General features: G+C 41.1%; 3 protein-coding genes across 3 annotated transcripts; 2 read left to right on the top strand and 1 right to left on the bottom strand.

The window, feature by feature from the left end:
• The first annotated feature begins 3191 nt into the window (after positions 1-3191).
• tbc1d14 (TBC1 domain family, member 14) lies at positions 3192-17478 on the top strand. Its single transcript, XM_088431587.1, has 14 exons — positions 3192-3587; positions 5161-5860; positions 7684-7807; positions 10019-10143; positions 11525-11607; positions 11678-11795; positions 11877-11983; positions 12472-12552; positions 12648-12736; positions 12816-12887; positions 13577-13705; positions 13787-13896; positions 14241-14499; positions 15232-17478. The coding sequence occupies exons 1-14, from the start codon at positions 3539-3541 to the stop codon at positions 15286-15288; spliced, it is 2103 nt and encodes a 700-aa protein (XP_088287713.1). The 5' UTR covers positions 3192-3538; the 3' UTR covers positions 15289-17478.
• An 82-nt stretch (positions 17479-17560) lies between these two features.
• ccl36.1 (chemokine (C-C motif) ligand 36, duplicate 1) lies at positions 17561-19033 on the top strand. The gene is made up of 3 exons (XM_088433982.1): positions 17561-17776; positions 17838-17949; positions 18044-19033. Exons 1-3 carry the CDS (start codon positions 17707-17709, stop codon positions 18135-18137), a joined length of 276 nt encoding a protein of 91 aa, XP_088290108.1. The 5' UTR covers positions 17561-17706; the 3' UTR covers positions 18138-19033.
• A 488-nt stretch (positions 19034-19521) lies between these two features.
• Positions 19522-21904, bottom strand: cfap184 (cilia and flagella associated protein 184). The gene is made up of 3 exons (XM_088432757.1): positions 21429-21904; positions 20352-20702; positions 19522-20197 (listed from the first exon to the last, which is right to left on the bottom strand). The coding sequence occupies exons 1-3, from the start codon at positions 21807-21809 to the stop codon at positions 19904-19906; spliced, it is 1026 nt and encodes a 341-aa protein (XP_088288883.1). The 5' UTR covers positions 21810-21904; the 3' UTR covers positions 19522-19903.
• Positions 21905-25261: the final 3357 nt, after the last annotated feature.

The following is a 25261-nucleotide window of genomic DNA, read 5'->3' as shown; positions in this document are numbered from 1 at the left end:
TATCAGTCTACTAAACATTATTTCTCTCAAATTGGTAGGGAAAGAAAAACCTATTGATAATAAATATCCACAGAAAGCACCGATTTGCAGATGAACTTTTTTTTTTAATCTTTTCGTTACCTCTACACGACTGGTGCTATCAAATAATTTCCATAATGTGGCTGCGATAACAAATGAAATTGCAATTTTTTTTTAAGTCAGAATCCATCTTTTTTTTTTTTTTTTTCCTCTCCCAAACTGTAAATGGGGGAAATCATGTTTCTCCTGCTTACTGTTGATTTTTTTTTTCTTTTTTGAGTTGTCTGGCCACTGTGTTTCCTTTCAGTTTGCCGTCCTGAGGCAACACATACAAATGACTCTCCGCTTAAAGACTGTTGAAAAAGCAAATCATATGAACATGTTGTTAAACAGACACAAAAAAAACTAAATGCCATAATCACACTACAAGGTACGGTTGAATTTTTTTTTTTTTTTTTTTTAAATGTATGGTGTGTTTTTTCCTTTCAATTTTATTTGGTCCACCATATATATTGTCCAAGTATGAGTCGTATTCCACTGCGCGTGATTCAAAATGAATGGCGAATGTGTACGCATGAATACGTTCTTTAAAATCAAAACAAAAAAAAGCAAATTTTTCAAAAAAAAAAAAAAAAAAAGGAAGAAAAAAAAAACTTAATTGGATCCAGAGGTTCAAGTGTTGCGACTTGTGTGTTGCTGATTTGAAATTATGGTTGGGTAAAAAAAAAAAAAATCTGCAGGGTTAGTGAGGCTGTCATTTCCCGGTTGAGCCGAGATTTTGTCCTGGTTGAAGGGAAATTGACAAGGCTTTTTTTTTTTTTCTTTTTTATATCCTAACCGTGATTCTCAAGCACAAATATTCCCATGGGTGCCCCGTTGCTTGGAAATGAACGTGTCAATGTCGTGCCCGTGCGCCACGCTTACTGATTTTGGAACCCTTCTCCAACTTCAGGGTCTCTCGCCCTCCCTCCCGCCCGTTTTTCACTGTCATCGGACACTCAGGAATTTTTTCATTCGCTTTCATCGACACGATCTACTATCGGCCAAACGTTGATGGCGCACCTCACGTTGACGCTATTTCCAAGCAAACCAAGGAGACGACCGGTTTTATTTAGAGATATATCGTTTAAGGAGAAGAGGGAGATTTCAAAATGAATTTTTTGAAAGCCATCGTAGACGGCATAAGCAATGTGGAGGGCTTCTCAAAAGCCCCCGATGTTTCTATGCAATGCCATGGCGCTTGTGAACCTTCAAAAGAATGTGGAGAAAAGACAAAATTGTCACATTTTGCATGTTTGCTTTTACCAGGACGATACCTGGGTTTGTTTAAGGAAAAAAAAAACTCACAGGAAGTCTCTGAAATTGCATCATGCAAACATGAGTCCACCTATTTTTTTTTGTATGAAGCAAAATGTTTTGAGAGTGAGGTGATTGATCAGTTTGAGACGGTTTGAAAGTTTCGATTTGATTGTCACAGTTGAGTTTGGGAGGCGATGACGCGCGTTGTCTTTAAGAAACGCAAAAAGCGTGTGTGAGTTTATCATCGTCCGACTCATAAAGCGCGTCGTTGAAAGGAATGCGTCGCACCATCAAATGTTTCCATTTTTCTTTGCTGCATTTCAACAAGGAACAAACTGACGAGAAAATGCAGTCGGTGAGGGGCGATGTTATTTTTGCAAACCATAACACCAACAGACTCGAGGAGTTCTGGTCGCACCGCGGTTCAAAGAACGTAATCCCGCACTGAAATCTTTTTGTTCATTTCATTCCTTCCTCTTGGTTGTCCCCATCTCCCTCAAAAGTAGCCATGTGTGTTATGATTTCATGTACACCCTGAGTAAATGATTTTGTTTCATTGTGGATTTCATTAACATCTAATAAAAGGGTCGACCAAACATCACAATGTCAACTTGCCTTTTTTCTTCAGGGCTTTTTTTTTTTTTGAGTAGGGCGTCAAAATAACAAGATTTGCCATCTAATTGCAGTCATAGTTGAATGTTATTTTTTTAATAATGTTAATGGCATGTTTTAATTAACTTCATGCATCTGTATGCTGATTAGATCAAGCTTCTTGTGCTTATGTTGTTGGGGGTTGGTAATCAAACATCAATCACACCCTGAAGTAGACACTGATTGGCTGAAATTGCCTTTGACGTAGCCTCAAAAAGCATGTGGGAGTTACCGTTCCGATGAATGATAAATTCAACTTTAAGAAATGCCCCAAGGGCACATTTTGATAGTTTGAGTGATATGTAATCTTTATAAGAAGCATCTTAAGTTTAGCCTACTACATCAATGCAAAGCACCCAGCTGCAACTGCAACCACAGCTAAGATAATGTAGCGAGCCATAAGAAATCTCGAAACTTGTGAACATCCTACCTTGGACCAAGCCTTTTAATGTTAATTAGTATTTCACGTTTAACCAAAAAAAAAAAAAAAAAACAGGTGTCTTTCCTCTGCTACAGGTGCCTGTATCTATCTGCAATATTATTCAGAATCATTTGTTTCGAGTAGCGGGGGCGCATAACGCAACTTTAAGGAAACATTTAAGTAGACTTAAAAAAACAGTACCAGTAACATACTGTCTAAATCAAAATGTAAGTTTTGGCTCTATCTTAGTCATCGCTGGCCAATTGAAAACAATTAAATTACTTTAATGCTAGACTAATCACTTGAAAAATATCGTCTTCTGATTACAACTATCAATAGTTTGATAAAGAGGTACAGTACTGTGATTGCAAATACAAAAGGCAATTTTCATTCCAGGAAGTGTCAGTGCCCTCTGCTGGGCGTGAAGAAGAATTACGTTTTCACATAACAAGCGGAAGCTCTGCTGACTGTAAAAAGACTGAACGATTAGCAAAAAAGGAGGGACGTGATCTTTTTTTTTTTTTATTTCGTTTACCATCCACGCAATGAGCAAACAAACGGGATTTCGAAAAGTTAGCAACGAACTCATTTTTTTTTAAATTATAGACTCTTTTTAGTCAATTGTAAAATCGAACAAGGTTGAAATATTAAAAAAAACGGTCGAGTTAAAACAATGGACACAATTTTGCGTTAGCATCGTGGTTTGTGAGGTCGATTGATGATGTCTTAAGCCGTGGACAGGTGACTCCATCCGACGTCAACACTCAGGGCTCGATTACACCCCGTCGCAAGTTTGTTTTAAAATGGCGGCGGAAACAGTCGCACAGGTACAAGATGTCAACTAAAGCCTCCAAACTTGTTCATTTCACTTGCTCGCCGAGCACCGCGGAGGTATTCAAATCCCTTCCAGAACATTCCACCCTGCTTCGCTTCCATTGAGGAAACGCCGGAAGACAAGTGGGCTTATTACCGAGCAAGTGCTTCTTTTTTTTCCGCGTCGCTAAATGACCTCAGGGCTGTCACGTTTGCTGACGCCGAGCTTTGTTGAGGAAAAACCGGGGAGCTGAGAGTGCTTACGCCATCTCCATGGAGCGCTCCGGCCAGCGGACGGCGAGGGCTGCCGGCCACCTGTAGCTTGGAGCGGCCCCCATGGCGAACCCGACCCGCTGTGACCCTGGCCGGACGGAGAGCCGAGCCGGTAGGTTACCTGCTGGCCGTTTGCCACTCCAAAGTCACGCAATTGTACCTGCGTGGCTCCTGTTTACACACACAACACTGCAGTTGTTTTACACTGGAGTGAAACATTAACTCAAGCTTAATACGATGCACGTGATGTGGTTCAAAAAACTTCTCAATCTGTAGTAGGCTCAAATTTAACCCCGTGAAAAAAGTAACAAAATGAACACACTCGCAAGGTGCTCTTTTCAGATACATCTCAGGTAGCCAAATTTAGAGATAGGAGTACTACAGGACAATAAAAATAACACTTGATCAAATGTGGCCGCTTTAGAACAAAACTGCTGCCACATATTCGTCTACGGTCTGAATCAAATTGACTTACATTGAAAGTCAAAGTAATTATAGCTCAAAACGTGTATCTTAAATCATCATTGCCCTTTGAAATGAGTGGCGCCACAATGACTCAGCTAGCTGCAGTAATATTAGTCTTGTTCCGAGAGAATGAAGAATGGATGCTTGTGGGTGTTGTTTTATTGTCTTACCAACGTACTCAGGTATTCTCACTTAGAGTAGTTGTTCACACACTTCTTTTTTTATATTTATCCCCCTTGAAGTATTTTTTTTCAACTACCGAACCAGCGCAAAGCAACAAAAAATACTCAGTGCTGTGCCATGCATGTATGATTTATTAAAATGTGTTATTACATTTGTAGTGGTATGTCTAGGCGTATTTTATTCTGCAACTTCAGAAACTAGATGGGTGAAGCATCAACTCTAGTTAGTATCACAATGCTTCATGTTCCTTTTAATTTGATCTCAATTTGAAAAGAAAGCCAATCTTCCTTTTTGGTCATTTAAAAAGCTCGTAATTATATTTGCTTATGCACGCAGAAACATGTCAAATCCAACATAATCCCTCTGAAGTGCCTTAATTTAATGCCAGGGGTACTGACGAATCTTTACTGTCATTGCATCTACAAACGTACAAGGGAATGAGATTCAGTTAAACAGACTCAAAGCACCCAAGAGATAAACTAAAACAATAACGGGAATACGGATGAGCAAGGCCTGTCAGCAAGCAGCTGCTACACGGCTAGTTGATCTCAGATAAGGGAAAACACAAGGGATGAAGACGTTAAAAAAAACAAGTCTTCTTCATTTATCTAGCAAAGGCTAAAGCATAGGCCTGAAGAAAAAAAACTTGCATGTGCATGAACAAAGAAACCTCGAGGAATAAATGTAAAGTGGGGAGGAAAGGTCGGTGTGTGTGTATATGTTTGGGGGGGGGCTACCTAGCAGCCAGATCCGGGCGCATCTGGTCATCTCAAGTGGTCAAAAATTCAGGGATGACTGAGGTGCTGAAGTTACTGGCACCTTCATTTGAAAACAACTGTGATAGGGTTACACAATTTGAAGATTTGCCACCATATTAATCCACATTAACTCCGAAACACAGATGGTCGCAAATTTGCATCTAACCCCTTCCCCTCCAAAGACAGCATTTGCGCTCCATCTTTTTTTTCTCTTCCCATTCTTATTATCGGAATTAATTCAGGTCTAAGGGGGTTTAATAGATGTTCCTTTTTCTCCAGGTGCGTCTGGAGGAGTCATTGCAGAGAACGGTTGCGTAGTAAGAGGCTCGTCTGTCTGCGGCCTTCGCGACCTCTCCAAGCAGCACCTCTCCAATCCGAGCGCGTCATTCCAAGGTGATTCCACACCATGCCCCTCTTCAGGCTCGGTTTTCCACAGCAGCCCACAGAAGCTCAGTCAGGACATGGACAGCCACAGTCTGACTTCCCAGGATTCTGGTATCCCAACTCTGGAGCTCAACCCTCCAGATGTCAGCGGAGGAGACGCTCCCGCGACCTTAACGTTAGATGACGACCCCTCCGACAGCAACGGGGTTCCCAAGTCGTCCAGCTTCCCGCGCAGCGGCTTCGACGCCGCCCGCTTCTTCAGCCCGGGCCTCAGATTGCCCGGGGCCGCGGGCCGCCAAGTCCTGAACCGCAGCGACGACATCTCGGTGTGCAGCGTGTCCAGCATGAGCACGGAGTTGTCGGTGTCCAATGAGGACATTTTGCATTTAACCGTCACCTCCGACTCAAGCGCCATCGTCACCTTGGAGACGGACAACAGCTGCGTGGCTCCCTTCTCCGATCTGGCGCTGGCTTCCTTGCCGGGATGCCCCAGGGACTTCAGGGGTCCGGCGCTAGCGAGCCCGCCTGGAGTCATGAGACAGGAAGAGGATGGCAGGCAAAAGAAACTGGGATCTCTTGCCAGCCTGTTCAACAGGTGCGTCTGTTTTTCTATGAACCAAATTAAAACAACATATTTAAAACACTTTTTACCTGGTCAAAATGAATGCAAATGCCACAAATCTGTTCTAGCTCCTCCCCCAAAATTGAAAAAGAATTTGTATTAGGTAAATTATCACTCTGTATTTACTGTGTTTGCTTGAATAAAATTAGGCAGTTTGTATAAAGAGTAATTAATCTGGAGTGTAAACAAATTGGCCACCAGGGGCAGTATAATGCAGTCAAGAAGACACAAAAACAACTTTTACAACTAGTCAGATAATAATTATTTTCACACAGGGTAAAGAAAATATGCCTGTAGTGTACTTTTATATATACATATATATAATATATATTTAGATGTTGATTCTTTTAAGTGTTGATAGAGGCAAATATGAATACTTAAAGCATTAATACCAGCTTAAAACTCTCACTTTTTAGCGAATTAAACAAAAAAAAAAAAACACACCACTATTTTCCCTTTGACTAAAAATGAACATAAGCTCCATATATCGCTTGTCATCGGGCTTGGCTACGAATAAATGTCAGCCCCGAAAGAATGGACATTATCGTCTATCTTCGTCAATCTTCACGCTCTAGATTTAAACACACGTGTTTCTTTTTGTTTTACCATCCAACTTCAAAAGCAGCAAAGCCACCCAACAAAGCATATTCATAGCGAAGGAATGCTATTGGTTCACATGCACACAAAACACCGAATGAGTCAGCACCTTGTTCATGTATTTTAATCTTAGTGGCCCAGCATAATCACTGCAAATCCTTTTCCGCTTACTGGTATGTTTGCAAGCGTGGCTTGGGGAGGGTTCCTGATCCTCACACAACCTCATCCAGTGCATTGTGCTTAGTACTGTTATCAGCCATTGGCAAGTTACACATTCCCTCACCGCCCTTCATATTTGTGGGTGGAGCAGACAAGGAATGAAATGTTACTTCAGCATTTCACTCCCTGGACAAAAGCCATGAGATGCGCTCCTCTTAGCAAACTTTTGCCGATGCCATTTTGACGAACCTTGTAGGATGACGACCCCGTCGATTCTTCTGTACATTGACAGGTAGTGGGACCTTTTTTTTTTTTTTTTTTATGCCCGCTGTGATTTAATCAACTCTGTGAAAAGGGGGCACCGTAGCCGGGTTTCAAAATTGGAATTCGAAATCCGGATTTGGGGTGGCGGCGCTTTGATGTCTGCGCGCGCTATGCCTTCTCTCGTCATGTCATAGCTTGTTGCCTCTGGTGCCACGCGAGCGGCAACAAGGCTGGACTTTCCTCCCGTTCCGCTCCAAGCGCTCTCCACCCTTCAGCTCCACTCGAGGCAAACGGGCAAAATGGCTTTGTCAACATTTGTTCTGCGGCGTACACAAAAGCGTAAAATGTCACGTGTGCATTTTATTGCTCTTGCAGAGGAAAACAAATTCAGCGATTACTTCAAAGCAACACTTTACGAGTCCTTGTCATTTGCCGACTGCATCGTCCCCTTTTTGTTTAAACCTTTGTCAAAGACGACATGATGCAATGTGATATCGTCATCTTTACCCATACCCGCATGAAGAACCTCAAACTGCAAACAAGCTAATCAATGGATGACAAAATTCTCCCAGTTAGAGCGAATGAAGGCTCCAGGATGGATATGTCCGCTGAGTGCCCGCCGTTGTCGATTTGTAAACGTCTGTCTTGATCGGTCTACCTAGAATGAGGTCGGTGAATGAACCTTACATGTGACGGACACTCGAAAGAAGGAGCACACTCAGCCTGACTTTTATTTATTTATTTATTTATTGACCAGTTGGCACTGTGTGTTTTAGGAGTCTCTTTGCCAGGAAAGTGAAGGACAGTCACTCAGTGGAGCAGCGAGATGCCGGATGGAAGCTGTTTGGAAAGGTGCCGCCACGAGAGGCGCCCATCAAGGACCACAAAAGAATACAAAAGGTAACGTTTCCTTTAAATAAATGACGGTTGCTGATGCATTGCTTATCATTGTGCAGAACTCAGGCACGATAAAGGCCAAGTGCTATTGTCGAGTCTCACTCCTCACCGGAGATAAAAATTGTTATGCAAGGACCTTGTCAGTGAGGGCGTTTTAAGGATCACATTATATAAAGTTTGTAAATAGCGCAATTAAATAAAAACAGTAACGGTTTTGCTTTCTTTAAAGCAGTATTTCTCAATACAAGTACATGGGAATTTAACAGACTTTATGCAGATAGCGACAAATCTAATTTAATAGATATCCTTCTTTTCAAGTTAAGAGCAAAATAATTGGAACATGAAGCAGCCTATTCCCACATTGTGTTTTTATTCTTGAGTTTTTTTATGGATGCACTTTGTCAAAAGTGAAAAACAGATGATGTTCCACGATTTATCTTCTGGAGGTGCTAAATAAGATATACAACAAAATAATCTATAGCCCCCCCCCACCCACATTCGAGAGCCACTGAGCTTATCTGTTCGGGTAGCACTCCTCTGAACATTTTGGGAGTTGGGGCCAGGCTCCAAAAGTCTCTTGACCAGTATCCATGCGTACTTCACAACCCGATCCCTTGCTGTAACCTCATATCCCACCTGAGGAATCAGTTAACAAAGACAAAAAAAAAAGCTCCAATTTCAAGGCTTTTGTTTTGCTGTTGCTTTCAAGGCAGGCTTGGAAAACTGCTCTTTGCGGAACCGGCGTTTCTCTTTAAGAAAGCAGCGTCACGATGTGTCTTTAAGTTGTTTTTTTCCTTCCTTTTTTTTTTTTGTTTTTTTAAATTCTCAAGAATAACAATTTGTAATGTAGTCAAAGAGAATGATGATCTGTTTCTCTGGCATCGATTAGAAAGGCTGTCAAGGCACACCAGATCACAGAGCATTGCAGTGCAGTCCTGAAAGCACACACACACACACACAAATGCGCGCATGCAATAACGCGTTCGCACAAACACACGTAGACACACTCGCCGGTCGCCCCAGATCGGATGCAGAGCATCTGGCGGGAGCATCCCTCTTCGGGCAGGCGGGGGAAGGGAGCCGCGCAAAACGGGCGGGGGGGGCCACCATGCGGCCGCATCCTTTCCCATTCGAAGTGTGCCGATCCACCGTCCCTCCGTGCCGTCGCCACTAGCGAGCCCCTGGGGAGCCGCCATGACGTCGGTCTAGGGCTGGGCCAAGTAGCAAAATCCCCGCTCGCCCCTGGAGGACCGTCGGCGTCTCGCGCGCAACGGCTACGTTCATGGTGAGTTAGCCGCGTGGATGCTGGGAGCCAGCTAGCGCGGCTTCCGGATAGACGCCTCCGATTTCACACAATGGCCCCTTTGACTTCCTGGAAGGGGCTTTGTGCTGCTTGGGGCAGGTGGATGACTCAGATGCAAAAAGAAAAGCTCGCGCGGTGCTGACAAAGTCAAATTTTAGGCCATAATGAAGGGGAAAAAAAATCACTGAAACTGCAGCTTGCCTTTGTTTTTGTTTTTATATCACTTTTCACGTGTCGGCGTCAAAGTGCACCGGGCTGGTTTTACAGCACATTTACTGTTTGACTATTTGACTCCACGCATAAGTGCTTCACCAGGCTTTTATGGCTCACATTAAATCCGGTTTCATCTTCTACCCTGATTACTCTTTGGTTTGTGCTCCGGCATGCTTTCTTTCCTCTCAACAGACCAAAAAAATAAAAAGTCAATCCAATTAACTTGATCGGTCACAAGGATTCGATCGAGCTTAAGCCGATTGGCCGTCAGTCGGCCTGCATTATTTACCGGCAACACACATGCACACACAGATGTGTGATCATATTGCTTTTGACCCATTTACATCGGCGGCGCGACTCGACTAAAGCTGTCAACATTAACGGACCGATCAACAACAAACCTATTTTCAAATTAGTGGTTAATCATTTTGATGATTGAGTAATCTGTCATGGCCATCAAAAAGTCATTTTAATATCGATTACAAAAATATTTGCGAGTGACAGCCCTATCCTCAACTGATAGGATGATGTGATCGATTCTCATCAGAAACATCACTGAATGAATGAAAGGTCTTGAATGGTGCTTTTTTTTTTCTTCTTTTTCTCTTGATAGGATGATGTGATCGGTTCTCATCAGAAACATCATTGAATGAATGAAAGGTCTTGAATGGTGCTTTTTTTTTTCTTCTTTTTCTCAGGAATATGAAACAAAGACAGGCAGAGCCGGACATGGCAATGTGACGTCCCCCAGGCAGAATGTGAGGAAAAACCTGGATTTTGAGCCTCTCTCCACCACCGCTCTCATCCTGGAGGACCGACCTGCGTATGTAAACAACGCCGCGTTAGCCTCCAGGCTTGACTTTACACAAGGGTGATGAAAGCACGTCGTTGCTTACTTATCTTCACATTCCACGCATTCCTCCCATTTTTATGGCGCTTTTGCACTCAAATCACATCTCAGCATCAACAGACATTACTGAGGGAACGGTTGTGCTCATGAAGTTGACAACTTTATGAGCACAACTGCACATGTACAAACACTAAATGTCTTGATGACAAAGAAATGCTGTAATTGTCACCAAAATTCACATGTGCATCTGTCCTCCAATCCAACCACTGAAAATATCCAACATTATTGACCATACTTTGGATTTTATGGCCACCAAATAGTTATGTGAACATATGAGTACAACTGTATTCCTTGGCGCAAAAGAACATTGAACATTGCGTTTTAACACCATAATGTGAGCCAAGCCCATGTTCCTATTATTTCCCGCTTAAATGCTAACATAGGATGCAAAATTCCATAGGCAGGCTAAATTAATTATGAATTAATCAGATTAATGCATGTAAGTAACTTGATTAGTTAATTAAGCGCTAACGGAATTAGGTACTTAAAGGGTATTTTGGGTAAATTTAGCAACATCTGCAGTGTTGAGCAAAGAAATGATTCTTTATAAGGGTATACTGTGCAAGAATTAGACCGTATTTCGTTAAAAAGGAATACATTCAATTATACATTTCTAAAACCTGCAAATAAATGTGGTTGTAATGACCAACAGTCTGTTTTAAATATAATCGTAGGTCTAGTTTCCTTTAAATTATATTGCATGGGGGGTGGCACTTCTCCCGAGGCTGCCATGTTTGTTCTATCTACGGACAATGGTAAACGCAGCACCAATGAAAAACGCTCTAATTTTACACAGTGTCCCTTTACAACCCATACGTGCGTGCTTAAAAAACAATCCATGTTTTAGTTCACCATTAGATGTCGCCAAATCTTACACACTGTTCCTTTTAATGGATTTCTCTTGGTACTGAATGACTTTAGTTGCTAAAGCATCAAAGTGCTGTATTACTTCAGACAATTAATCACAAATTCTTCAAGGAGCTAAATTACTTTGGTAATTCAAGTCATCAATTTTAGTGCCCCATTACCTAAAGTAAATGATTGCTTCAATACTTCATTTAGTACTCACCATTTTTAGAACCTCATTTAGCCAAACACTTGAAAAGTACTGAAATAGGTACCTTGGATTCAATATATTCAACAATACTTGGAATGTAGCTAGTTTTGGAGCATTCTACTGCTTTTTATAGACGCGTTTATAGCTTCAAAGTGGGAACAAACATTTCCTGTCGGCGCCTTCGATAGTGCGGCGTAGCCCCGAAGTCCGCCTCCTCACAGCATGCGTATGTTGCAGTAATCTGCCAGCCAAGCCGGCCGAGGAGGCAGAGAAACACAGGCAGCAATACGAGGAGATGGTGGCGCTGGCCAAGAAGAGAGGTAACGCCATCCCGCCGCGCTCTCGCATCCTTCCTGCTCACTTTCCCAGCGTGCCTCTTTCTTGTGGTAGAGTTAAAGGAGGCTCAGAAGAGGAAGAAGAAGGTGGAGGAGCGCTGCAAGCTGGAGGAGAGCATCGGCTCGGCCGCTCATACCTGGAACCAGGAGATCCTGCCCAACTGGAGTGCCATGTTAGACCGAAAAAGAAAAAAACGCAGGCGGACGAGCCCTAGTTTCAGGAGTTCGCCTTTGACCTCTCCATTCCTCCTCAGGTGCACGTCGCGACGGGTGAGGGACCTGTGGTGGCAGGGCATCCCGCCCAGCGTCCGAGGAAAAGTGTGGAGCCTGGCCATGGGCAACGAACTCAACATTACGCATGGTACACGCCGGTGCCCACACTCGAAGTAGATCCGGTTGAAAATAACCCAATTATGCGTCAAAAGTTGGCGCGCTCAATTCGACCCAACTTTTTGCTTCGTTTTCTTTGTTTGTTTTTTAAGGTTGTTGTACTGCTTTTATTTTCATTTTAAAAGAAACAACGGAACACTACCAGTAGCTGAAATTCAATGTTTGGAATCTCAAACGACATAAAAATTAGTTTTGACAATTGAATGTGTTTGATTGACAGAGCAATGTAGTAGAGTGCAATTTTCAATGTTACAACTCATGGAAAGAGGGCCTTAGAAACAATGATGAAAAATGATCAGATATTTTTTAAAAAAAAGCTTCCAGATTATATTTTGCATCTTTTGGTACCAGGCCACGAAGAAATGCTTAGCAAAAAGATTTATTGATCATAAGAGAGCCATAGAGTATATTTGCAAGCTCCATATCATGGTAATGAGGATCCTTTTATCTGCCCCGTAGAGCTTTATAACATTTGCCTGGCGAGGGCCAAAGAAAAGTGGAAGAATGCGCCAGCCGGCGCACTCGAGGCTGAAAGCCAAGGTACGGCCTGATGGATCACTCACGGTGCGGAACGCGCCCACGGGGCTTTCACGCCACTTCTCATGTTGTCCCGATGTTGCGCCGCCCTCTGGCAGATGCGGGCTCGTCCAATCGGGAGTCCAGCTTGGAGCTGATCAAGCTGGACATCTCCAGAACCTTCCCGCAGTTGTGCATCTTCCAGCAGGTGGGTGGCGGGCGTGGCCTGGGATGGCGCCTCCTTGGTTCCGACGCTTCAACGCGTGCTTCTTCTGTTTGCGGTCAAGGGCGGGCCCTACCATGACGTGCTGCACAGCATTCTGGGAGCTTACACTTGTTACCGGCCAGACGTCGGCTATGTAAGTTTCTTCCATACGACAACTTCCATTTGAGTGCCGCTGCTCTAGACATGGACCGTTTTTTAATTTTATTTTTTATTTTTATTTTCAAATGATATGTAATCAAAGAAGGCCATAATTCAGCCGATATTCATTTTCAGTAAAAGTGCAAATATTACCATTAAAAAAAAAACAAAAAAAAAAAACGACCTCAACTCTTTTGATTTGAACAACTTTTCACATTTCTCTTAACGTTTTGGGATTTTTTTTTTTATATTAATTTTAGACAACATACATATCATTTGTAAAATTCTTGCAAAAAGGACAGGGATCTTACAGCATCATCAATATGTCTTCAAAAGTTAAATAAAAGCTTTAACCCTTGATAGCCTAAATGATTTCCAAAAAATTCAAAGAGGATGAAAAAAGGTGGAGTATTTCAGATGCATAAGGCGTTTGTGAAATATGTGGGAATGGCTCCCTCTAATTTCCTGCATATATGTGTGTGTGTGTGTGTGCGTGTGTGTGTGTGTGTACACCTAATGTTTATCTGTACTGTGTTTTTTGTGGTTCTGTAACTGTTTCTTTTACAGTGCAAAAGGTATTTTAGGCATCCGTTAATGGCGTTCCATCAAGAGCGGCATCTCCTGCGAGTCCGGATGCCCTCACGTGCCACTTTGAGATCTTATTTGTGGCTTTTGCGCCGGCAGGTGCAGGGCATGTCGTTCATCGCGGCGGTGCTGATCCTCAACCTGGACACGGCCGACGCCTTCATCGCCTTCGCCAACCTGCTCAACAAGCCTTGCCAGATGGCCTTCTTCAGAGTGGACCACAGCCTTGTCAGCGCACCAGATAAGATAGGGCTCCACCTTGTGGGACCCGCGCAGTACTGACGCTTCCTCCTCCTTGTGTGGCTGCAGATTTTGACCTACTTTGCTGCATTTGAGGTGTTCTTTGAAGAAAACCTACCAAAGCTCTTTGCACATTTCAAGAAGAACAACCTGACCCCTGATATTTATTTGATTGACTGGTGAGTCTTTTTTTAATTCATTTTTCAATTTGCAGACTTGAAAATGCTATCATGGCGGCTGGTTTGAGTTTCTGAGAAAACAGGAAGTGGCTGTTTGTTTGTGGAAGCAGGAGGGAGATTTGGCTGGGGGACTGTGCCTCTTGAAAATTTCTTTCGCAAGTGTTTTTTTAGCCTATAAAATATCACTTTTCCTTTCATCAGTTGTTTTTTTACATATTAGGAAAGTGGCGGTAATGAATAATCCACTTTTCAGCATAATACTGAAAAATGGCAGTCAGAGGTTGACTTCCAGTTTGATTTTACTGTTGTGTTGAACTGAATCCTTCGTCAACTCCCGCCTGCAGGATCTTCACCCTGTACAGTAAGTCTCTACCGCTGGACCTGGCGTCTCGCGTGTGGGACGTCTTCTGCCGAGACGGCGAGGAGTTCCTGTTCCGCACGGCTCTGGGCCTGCTGCGCCTCTTCCAGGACGTGCTGACCGGCATGGACTTCATCCACATGGCCCAGTTCCTCACACGCCTGCACGACCTGGTCCCCGCCGAGCAGCTCTTCCAGCACATTGCCGCCGTCCACATGACCAGCCGCAACAGGAGGTGGGCACAGGTAAGGACAATTTGTCATCATCTTTGGGAAAAATGGAGCTCACATAAATTAGTATACATTTAAATAGATATTAAAGGAAATGCGTGTTTTTTTAAATGCAATGCGTCAATAAAATAGTGTGTTCATGGAACTGTGTTATTCTAATAAAGATTGAGACGACGTAATGTCAGTATGAAGCAGATGTAGTCTTTGCCCAGGAGAAATCAAGATAATTATAGATTGATTTATTGAACAAATAAACAAAATTAAATAAACTAAAAGAAGGAAAAAAAAAGCAAACAACAGATAAAGCAGTTCAGTAGTTAACATGTTCCAAAGGAGTACGAAGAAATTCAAGAACTTGTCGGGTCCTATCCCTTGTTTTCTCTAAATTGTTACATGTTTTTTTTAATACTAGGTAACACACACATTATAAAAAATGTAATACTCTATCTCATAATAAAATAACAGAAATAACTTCTACAGAAAATGTAGTTTCATCCATGATTCATGTATTTCAGTAACATTTTATTTTTCAATCTTTCTTTGAAAACAGTATGAGTCACATTTCTTTCATTTATATATATATATATATATATATATATATATATATATATATATATATATATATATATATATATATATATATATATATATATATATATAATAACACATTCAATATCACAATAACTGTTATTATACAGTATGTGAGTAACTAATGACTTCATTTCTTTTTTTTTGCTGTCATTTTAGGTCCTGCAGACGTTACAGAAAGATCCGGAGCGAGGCAGTCCGGCGATTAAGCGCTGACCTGCGGAGGAAGCGCATCAGGCAAAAAAGGCGGAACCGGTGTTTCGTGAGTAGCAGAGCTCGGGGTGCCTTATTTCACAAACTCCCGGCGGAGGAGTGGCAACACTCCCGGACCCGGCGGGACCACCAAGATGCCACTTATCACGTCCATTTTGTCACTCGGTTGTCCGTAAGGGCGTTTTTTTTTTTTTTTTTTTTTTTTTTAAATCGATGACTCCCCAAACGCCTTTGTCTGGAGGCGATCGCTGTTTTGTATGTTACACGTGGAGACGATACTCCGCAAACGGTCAGAAGCTGCCTTTGAATATTTGCGTCTGGGAACCAACCACTCCGCTAGGCCGCACCTTTCGGTTTGCTCCTTTTTGATTGGTGGCAAGTATTTATTCCTTGCAAGGGGGTCGTTTGCTGCTGGTGTTTTTTGTTTTTTGTTTTTTTGGCAGAGATTTTTTTTCACATCAAATTTCTTCATCTCACTTGCTAAGTTGATGTTGCACTTTCTGCACACGTTTTATTGTCGAGTGCAAATCGAGGTTGATCGTCATCCACTGCTCAATTTGATGACACGGTGTTGCTTAGAAACAGGAAACTTTTTTTTTTTTTTTTTGCCTGTGTGGTTTTGCACTCTTTCCCCAAGTGCAGCAACACAATGCGGAATTGCAATAATTTTTTTGTTTTGTTTTGTTTTGTTTTTTGCACATCACGAGTCATCCCGCAGGCGCTTTTCACTTTGCATTTGTGTGTTTTTATCCATGTCTACACTGTAAAATATGTGGGGTAAAGTGTACTTGAAAAAAATCTTGGAATGTTTTGTTTTTTTTCATTCAGAAATTCTAAGAAAATTAATTTTAAAAATGACCAAAGGCCTCACGTCGGGAATTGTACTATCTGAGCCGTACCACTCATACTGTATCTTGGTATGAGATCCAGCCTATTAGTTTTTCGTCCAAAACAGTGTCCTAATTAAAGGACATATTGGCCCTTGCAATTATGTCTTATGTGTTTGGCTGGGATGCGATTGACTTTGCTGTTTTACTGAGCCAAAATGGACGCAACGGTGGACACAAAGGAATAGGCTGGGACTCAGGAGGATATTACTGATGTCTTCTAAAGAAGGTGCAAGGATGCTATAGTGGCTATATTTAAAATAAACCTGCATCCCAACACATTTTTGGTTTTGCTGGATTTGTTAAGGCAAACTTATAATGGCTCAGGGAACATATTTGTCGAGACAACACAGCCATACATGTCAGCAGGGGGCGGAGCCGTGATATGGCATCCTTGACAGACGTTTTTCCTTTCAGATTCTGACTACTCATAGTCACAATTTTCTAGAGTCAATATTAATGTATTGAAAGACATTTCATTTGTTTTGACTTTGGAAAGTTGCCAAAATAACTCTTGATTCAGACCAAGGAAATTATGCACATTGAATGGGAAACAATGGAAGGAATGATGGCTGCCAACGATGTGTCGTTCACATCGTTGCCACCTGCTGGCAGGTATGGCTGCGCCCATGTTGCTGAGGGATTTTTAACTTCCTTTGTTACAACCAGTAAAATTAAAAATACTTGGGATGCCTTTTTATTGATATTCAATATGTATTTTCGTATGTGTTTTTGACTCGTTCGCTGTTAGCCCAGTTAAGATGGATCATTGACATCTATTGCTGCCAATGGCAGTAAATAAGTGTTCTATCACAAAATAAAAGATTAAATCGTTTGTTTATTACAGCAAGTAAAGTTTTTTTAACTCTCCAACTTATAATACAAACAATACTGAATCTACTAGCCCAGTGAAAACGGATCTTTGGCGCATATGTTCTTCAGTGGCAGTAGAGTGAAGTTTAAAAAAAAAAAAAACTAATCTTTGTAAAATTGTCGTCTGATTTCTGAGTGAAAATTTTGCCGAGGTGTTTTTCAAGTACTCATTTTTTTTTACTGAATGCGTGTGTTGGTTAGTATAACTGGAATGAGACGGGCCCCTAGTTTCATCCTTTGTTACATTTGCTTATTTGATCTTCTGTGGTTGAAAACGACCAAGAAAACGAGAGCACCAAGGAAATGAATGTAAACTATGATTGCACTGTTGTGTGTCCAATTGCTGTCCATTTCGGGTTTTGCTATTTATTCTTTCGGACCGGCTGCCGGAGTGAAAGGAACAAGTCGCAAATAAAGGACTTGCGAATGGTGATATTGCAGACTGATGTCTATATTTCCTTGACATATGAAGGCGACGACCACAATTGGTTTCCGCTTCATTTTTGAAAGCAGAGTGGAAAGTTTGTTAGCGCAAAGCATCGAAACGTCGTGTCCAAACCGCAACGGGCGCCCACCTTCCACGCTGTAAAAAGCACCGCCTGGTGAGTATAAATGTGACTGACGGGAGCGGCGTGACCACGTTTGATCATCCAGCAGCATCATGAGGAGCCTTCACGTCTTTCTGCTTTGCATGCTGGGCGCTGCCACAATTTCGGCCGTCTACAGCAACAGTGAGACACCAATATTTGTCTTTTCGTTTTTTCAGCCCGTAAATTTGCCTTCTTTCGCCAGATTCCATCGGGCCAGAAGATTGCTGCTTTAACCATTACCCACGACGGCTGAACCCCCAACTTATTAAGTCCTATTACGTGACGGACAACCGATGTCCCATCATGGGGGTCATGTAAGTTTTTTTTTTTTTTTTTTTTTTTTTTTTAGATAGTGTGATAAAAATAAATAGTGCAATAAAAGTGTCTTTGCTAAATGTCCCCTTGCAGTCTGGTGACCAAAAAGAACCGCCACATCTGCGCCAAACCGAATCTTAAATGGGTGGGCGACATCATGAAGTCTTTGGATGAATCCAACCTCTGAAGAGTCCGCTCGCTTCCTCGCCAATCGCAATTGCGCTTTGCATTTCAAATAAGAAAGGATGATGTGAGTCAACACATTTTTGCTTTCCAACTAGTCTCTGCTTGTATGTAAAATCAGCTGCAAATACATTTTTAGAAAGAGAAAAAATACCAAGCGCATAGTGAGTAATTGTGCAGTAAAGTTATGCTAATATTTTTTATTAGTTTAAAAAAAAAATCAAGTCGTTTTTTTTTTGTCTGGTCCACCTTAGGAGGAGGAATAATATAAAGAAAAATAGAAACGTAAAGCGACAATAAAGTTATGGTCATTAACAAAAAGAATGTTTCATCCCCTTGTTTGTATTTATTTATTTTTTAAGTAAATTGAATCAAGATTTTTTTCCTCTGACTTAGAAGAAAAATATCAAGAAAAAAGCAAGGTAAATTACAATAAAATTAGTCAAAAAATAATTAATTTTATTATAATCATCCACAGAATCATTGTTTGAACTTGTTTTTGTGGTTTTAAATTTTTCTTTTTTTGGGGGGTTAAAAATAAATATATAAAATCGTTTTTTTGGGGAAGTGGGTAAGACAAACTTAAGAGAAAAAAAAAGTTTAAATGTATTTTTCATTTTGTTCCTTTTGCTATTAGTTTTTTTGTTATTGCAAAAAAATCGCTATATACATATATATATATATATATATATATATATATATATATATATATATATATATACACACATTTTGAGGAACGTAACGCTAGCTATAAACGAGCGAACGCTGTATACTACTGAACGCCGACGTGACGTGTGAGTGACTTCATTTGACAATGCTGCTATCTGCTGGCGACCAATCAAAACATATTGTGAAGTGATCGTTTGTAAACGCATTAACAATAAAACATTTGCACCATCATTGTTTTTCAATATTTCCACTTTTCTATGAAATCATTGATTTTAGAATTTTTCTCTTTGATTGCATGATATGAGGAAACGCTTCAGCCATGTTAGCTTCAGCCAAGTATATAAATGAGCTGATTTTTTTTAAACCTTGTGGCATTATGTTACAAATTGTGAAAGTTCCTTTGATTTACGCTAACAAAGAATGAGAAATAAAAACACGGAGCTGAAAGTTCCAGCAGAAGGTTGAAACTTGCACAATTTAAAATGAAACAATTCTGACATTCCTATGTGATTGCATCTGGACGCGCGAGATTCTGTGTACAAAAATAATCATTGTCCAAATTTTGTACCATATAAAACCATGATAATTACCATTTTTGAGATGCATTTTTACAGGATTTATGACATTGATTTTCCTATGATTTTTGCATCATTCTGTTGCGCGACGGTCAAACTATGTCAGCAAACAGAAAATTCTTTGTTGACTTGTTTCACCTCAAGACAGTAGGTGGCGGTAGAGACGGGTTAAGTGTCATCATCACATCACATACTACAAAGACAGACCATGCAATTTTAATTTTTTTTGTGGGCGTTAATAAATTTAACCTCCACATGTATGGATAGACCTAATACCACTGAACAATTTGAGTGGTTGATGGGAAAAAATATTCATAAATAACTATTATAAACATGATAAAACACAAGGTGTTTAAATTCCACCCCCGGTTTGTTTGAAAAAAAAACATAAAAAGTAAGAAGAAATAACATCTTTGCCATGTCTGCCTAGCTTTGTGCTAACAAAATACCTTAGACATGCTAATTATTAGCGCATTACAAATCCAGACCGTGGAATAAATTTAACTTGTATCTCACTGCAAAACCCCTACAACGATGCAATTTGTTCTTGCCGCCGTTTGAGCTTGTCCAGTTTCTCCTGCAGTTGTTGGGCGGCGTCCACGGTGACACCAAAGTCCCACACGAGGCGCATGTTCCCCAGCAGTCCCCGCTTCTGCTTCAGCTCCAGGTTGGCCCTCTGCAGGCGGGCTGAGGCCCGCTTGGTCCGCACCAGCAGGTCCCTCCTGGAGCTCAGCTCTTCCTCCAGCCGGGCTAGCTCCTCCTGTTTGGCCTGCACCTCCGTTTGACTCCAATGCAGCTTCTCCTTCATGTTTGACAGCAACTACGAGAGGCGAGGATAAAGAAAATACGCCTGTGAGTGTTGCTATAGTGTCTGTCTACACGTGCTGCCCCACCGTTTTTTGAGGGCTAGTTTTAAGCACGTTAGCCAGTCGTTTTGCATTGTTACTTAGCGATAAGCTAATTGCACCTCACACCTCCAAGGTGCGCTTGATGTTCTTGCGGAGTTTGGAGGCCTCTTGACTTCTTCGCTCGTCCACTCTTTGCTGGTGAATCTTCTGGGCCAGCAGTTGCTTAAACTGCCGCAGCAAGACGTCCTGCGCCGCCTCCTCTTCCTCCTGGCGAAGCTCCGCCTCCAAACGGAGCACCCTGCTCTCCATCGCGGCGTGGGCCAGCCGCAGCTTCCTGAGATCCTGGCGCCACAGCTGCTCGGACACCAGCGCGGCGTCCACTTTTGACCGGGCCGCTTCCGGAGACAAATGTCCTCGGAGCAGCGAAAGGGCATGCTTCCGCTTCAAAATCCACAGGGAGCGCCATTCGTCCTCCACCTGGGAGCAATCACCTTGTGTGGTAAACGCATACTTTGTACTTCTTACGTCAATTTCGGGAGTAAAAAAAAAAAAAAACAGTCGCATTGTCCACAACTTCGTAAAAATGAAATTTGCCACATGCAGTCATCTGAAAATAACTTCACATGTGCTCGGGTGACGACGGATCACAACTCACCTGTTTTCTGGATTTGGTCATGTGACATTTACAAGCTGAGCTCTAATTGGTCGTTTACCTGATGCTGCATTTGAGGAAAATCTATGTATTTGAAGGTTTTTTTTTTTTAAATGATAGTGTTTCCTGTTTATCGCGGGGTCAAAAAAAATAAACATTTTCATATTTTGTCTGGACCGACGTAGATGGGAGGAAACGTAAAAAAAAATGGTGGTAAACCCACAATAGATAGGGTCACAAATGGAAATCTATGTAGTAGAATTTTTTCTCAATTTAATCAAATTGATATATATTTTTTGTAACAAATCCAAGATAAAATGAATAAAAATTGCGACGTAAATCAGCACTACAATGCAGCATCACTGAAAATCCGCGATATCCGAACCGCGAGATCGTGAAGGTGTTTTGTAATTACTACTAGCATAACATAGCTAAACGCTACCAAAGTTGATTTTGCAAGATATGAGGCCTTAACGATTTAGTATAAGAGATTGTAGTGGTTATAATGTTTTGTTTTGTTTTTTTTAACTTGTGCGCCATAATCCAGCTACCTGTTTGAGCTGGTCGTGGTTGTTCCGTCTTAGCTCGTCTTCCTGCTCCCGAGCGCTCTCCACCTGGGAAGCTCTCTGCTTCCTAAGCCCCGCCAGGTTCTCCAGGCACTCCTGGTATTCCTTTATGTCGGGTTCGGGGTCTTGCCCGTGGGGGGCGGTCCCCCTCAAGCGGTGGGCCGCCTGGTTGTGGAGCTCCGTGTTGCGCCGGCTCAATCGCTGGTTCTCCTCCTCCAGCTGCTGCAAGAGGAGCGTGGAGTCATCTTCATCACGATCCTCACTTTTACTAGAGGGTTCTGTTTCGGGTTCAAGAGGGCCCATGTCGCCTTCTGTGACTTTTTGCTCCTCGCTTTCGAATGACTCTTCTGGTGGCCCAATAGGCATTTTTTTTTTTGTAATTAAACCGTAATCAAGTTGTAAGACAAATTGGACTCGCGCAACCGTCAGACAAATGAAGTTGTGTTTTCGTTTCAGCTGCCATAGCAACAAAGCGGCTGGCTCTCGGAAGTTGTAATGACAAACAATTGCCACAGGGGGGCGGCGTTTAACCAATAAAACATTGAGCCCGGCGACTGAGCGATTATATGAATTGAGTGTTCAATACCTTATTAAAAAACTGTTTTTTTTTTTTTTCGGGTGGAATCTCAATTCAGTTTCTATTATGTTCGTTTTTTGTTTTTGAAGAGAGACTGTTCTTCGTGGCAGTTATGAAATATTTCATAGATTGTAATTTATGCTATAATGTTACGATACCAATATTAAAATTAGACAATATTGCTAATAGATAATGTTTTTAAGTTTAAATCAGTAAGCCAGTGGATGTGTGTTTGTAGGTAGACAGAAAGCTACCTAACTACATAACCAGATAGATAGCCTACCTATCGATGTAACTAGCAAGCTACTTTAACTATATAACTAGCTATGTAACTAGATAGCTATAGCTACATAGCAAGCAAAGTTACTAGCAAGTTAGCTACGTAACTAGATAGATAATAACTAGCCTGCTAACTACATAACCAGATAGATATAGCTACTACATACTTTACATAACTATATAACCTGCTACCTAGCTACATAACTAACTAGATAGGTAGGTAGGTAGATAGTGTTGTACCTATCAAGCTACTTTAATTATATAACTTGATAGATGTAGCTACACAGAAAGCAAAGTAAGTAGCTAGCTAGCTATGTAACTAACGATATAGATCAATACATACATCAATAGCAATGTATCTGGCTAGCTACACCAGCTGCAAAACGAGATAAATATAGCTAGCAAAATCCATGTTTTACTGTTAATCATAAAAGCTTTCTTTCTGATATTTTCGATGGTATAATTTCACATTTGATATTTTTGATGGTATAATTTCACACCTGATTTTTTTTTTCATGTTTTTTCCATGCAGATTTTTCTCTCGCTGATTGGATGCAGTTGTTATTTCCTTCAAGCGCAGGTGCAAGCGATGATGAGCTCTTGCACCTGTGCTTCTCCCCATAAAACACCTCGGTTAACCACGCTCGCCTTTTACGACTCGTTCCGAATGTCTTGTATGCTTTACGTGCACGTGTTTGTTTTGGCAGCTTTCCTCTCTTATTTTTTCTTCCTCTTTTACAACGTTTGTCATGTTTTTGACTTTCCAGTGACACCTCACAGAGGTTGTCCCAAAAGCACGCGTCGGACTTAGTCTAGACGCGCCGACTTGCAACGGCAGCTTTAAAGATGAGCGCCGGTGCTAAAAGTGACACCCGAATCTGAGCCGTGGCTTTAAAAAGACACGGCTAGGCGCTCGTGTTGGAGCTTGGGGGGGGGGCCCAACTGCTTTTGTGTCCCGAGCGCCCAGCAAATACAATTTTTGCCACAGCTATAGTAACAAAAACGAAAATCACTTTTAACTCTTGTGGCATTATATTACAAATTATGGAAATTCTCTCTATAATATCATAAAAGAATCCATGAGAAAAAAACACTAGAGAGCTGAAATTTCCAGCATATGATTAAAACATGTAAAATTTCAAAATAAATCGATTCGGACATTTCTATGTGATTGCAGCTGGACGTGCCAGAATTTGTGTGGAAAAATAATCATTGTCCAAATTTTGGACCATATAAAACCATTGTAATTACAATTTTTGAGATGTATTTTATTAGGTTGTATTACAATAATTTTCCTACAATTTTCGCAACATTCCGCTGAGCGGTGGTCAAACTACGTCAGCAAACAGGAAATTCTTTGTTGCCTTGTGTTTCTCCTCAAGAAAGTAGGTGGCGGTAGAGAGCAATTAGATATCATACAGACAGACCGTACAATTGTTCAACTTTTTATGGCTGTTAAATAAATTTTACCTACATATTTATGAATAAAACAGATGCCACTGAACAATTTGAGTGGTTGAAGGAAAAAAAATGTAAATAACGTTAATTATGACGCCTTTAAAAGCGTTTAATAAATCAGGGAAAAAATGCAATGTGTATAGTTTGCAGAGCGTGTGCACAAGGGTTAAATAATATGCAAATTTAGCATGTTGAAGCTATTAAAGTCAAATTGTGTTCTTGTTAAATTTCCAATCTTGAAAAATAGCAAGCATGTTACTTAACCATTTAAACGCCAACATTCATGAAGACAAAAGCAAGACATATAATTTTGCGGCATGACTCATGATGCGCCCTCTCGTCCAGCGCGTGCGCGCGCGCGCGCTACCTGCAGCGTCAAATCTTTCTGCCACATGACACAGACACTGACCATGAGACCACCCACGTGTCAGACCACCATCAGCGAGACGACATCATCTTTGCGCAAGACACACCCCGCTCAAAATCCGCGCTTCTCAACCGTTTTTCAATCCTGTACCCACTGTCAAAAATTTTTGCGGCCAAGTACCCCCTAACCACAAACACATTTTTGGACGAATAAAAAAAAAAAAGAAGTTAGAACAAAGTATGCCACTATTGACAATGAGCATCCCTATCTAACAAAATAAGGAAGGCAAAGAAGTCGCTATAACACACTTAAGCAGTAAGTTGCTTCATTTTCCAGTTGATTCGCTCTTAATTTGAAAAGGGAATGGAACTATTCCATGAAATTATATTGACATTTAACACAATAAAGAAATATGTTTTGCAAAGGAGTCACTGTACGACACAAGTAATAAGTTGCCTCATGTTCCAATCAATTTGCTCTTAATTTGAAAAGAAATATGTACTGTTCCCGTCACGGCAGTAAATGATATTAAAATTAAACAAAATGAAGGCATGCGACCTTTTGCAAAGGAGTCACTATAAGACAATTCAGAAAAAAATGCTTCTTATTCTACTTAATTTGCTTTTAATCTGAAAAGAGAGCTGTACTGTTGCTGTTGCAGCGTTAAGTTTAATTGAAAAAAACCTAAAGAAATAACTACATGCAACCTTGTTTTCAAAGGAGTCGCTATCACAGAATATTGAATGAAAATGCTTCATGTTCCACTTAGTTTTCTCTTAATCTGTAAATAAAATTTTACTGTTCCTGTCACAGCATTAAATGATATTAAAATTCAGTAAATTGAAGGCATGCAACCTTTTGCAAAGGAGTCACTATGAGACAATTTAAAAAAAAAAAGTTGCTTCTTTTTCAACTTAATTTACTTTTAATTTGAGAAGAAAGCTGCTCTGTTCCTGTCACAGCATTATTATTTTTTTAATTTAACAAAATAAATGCATGCAACTTTTTCTTCAAAGGATTCACTATAACAAAATTTAGAAGGAAAAAAAAAAGCTGGTTCTTGCTCCACTTAATTTGTTTTTAACTTGAAAATCAAAATCAACTGTTCTGTAGGCATTAAAAAGCAATAAATTGTCT

The sequence above is a fragment of the Hippichthys cyanospilos genome, chromosome 1 (assembly GCF_059441005.1).
Source record: "Hippichthys cyanospilos isolate Australia breed blue-spotted pipefish chromosome 1, RoL_Hcya_1.0, whole genome shotgun sequence".
NCBI lineage: Eukaryota > Metazoa > Chordata > Actinopteri > Syngnathiformes > Syngnathidae > Hippichthys > Hippichthys cyanospilos.
This window is presented reverse-complemented; position numbering and strand designations above follow the sequence as displayed.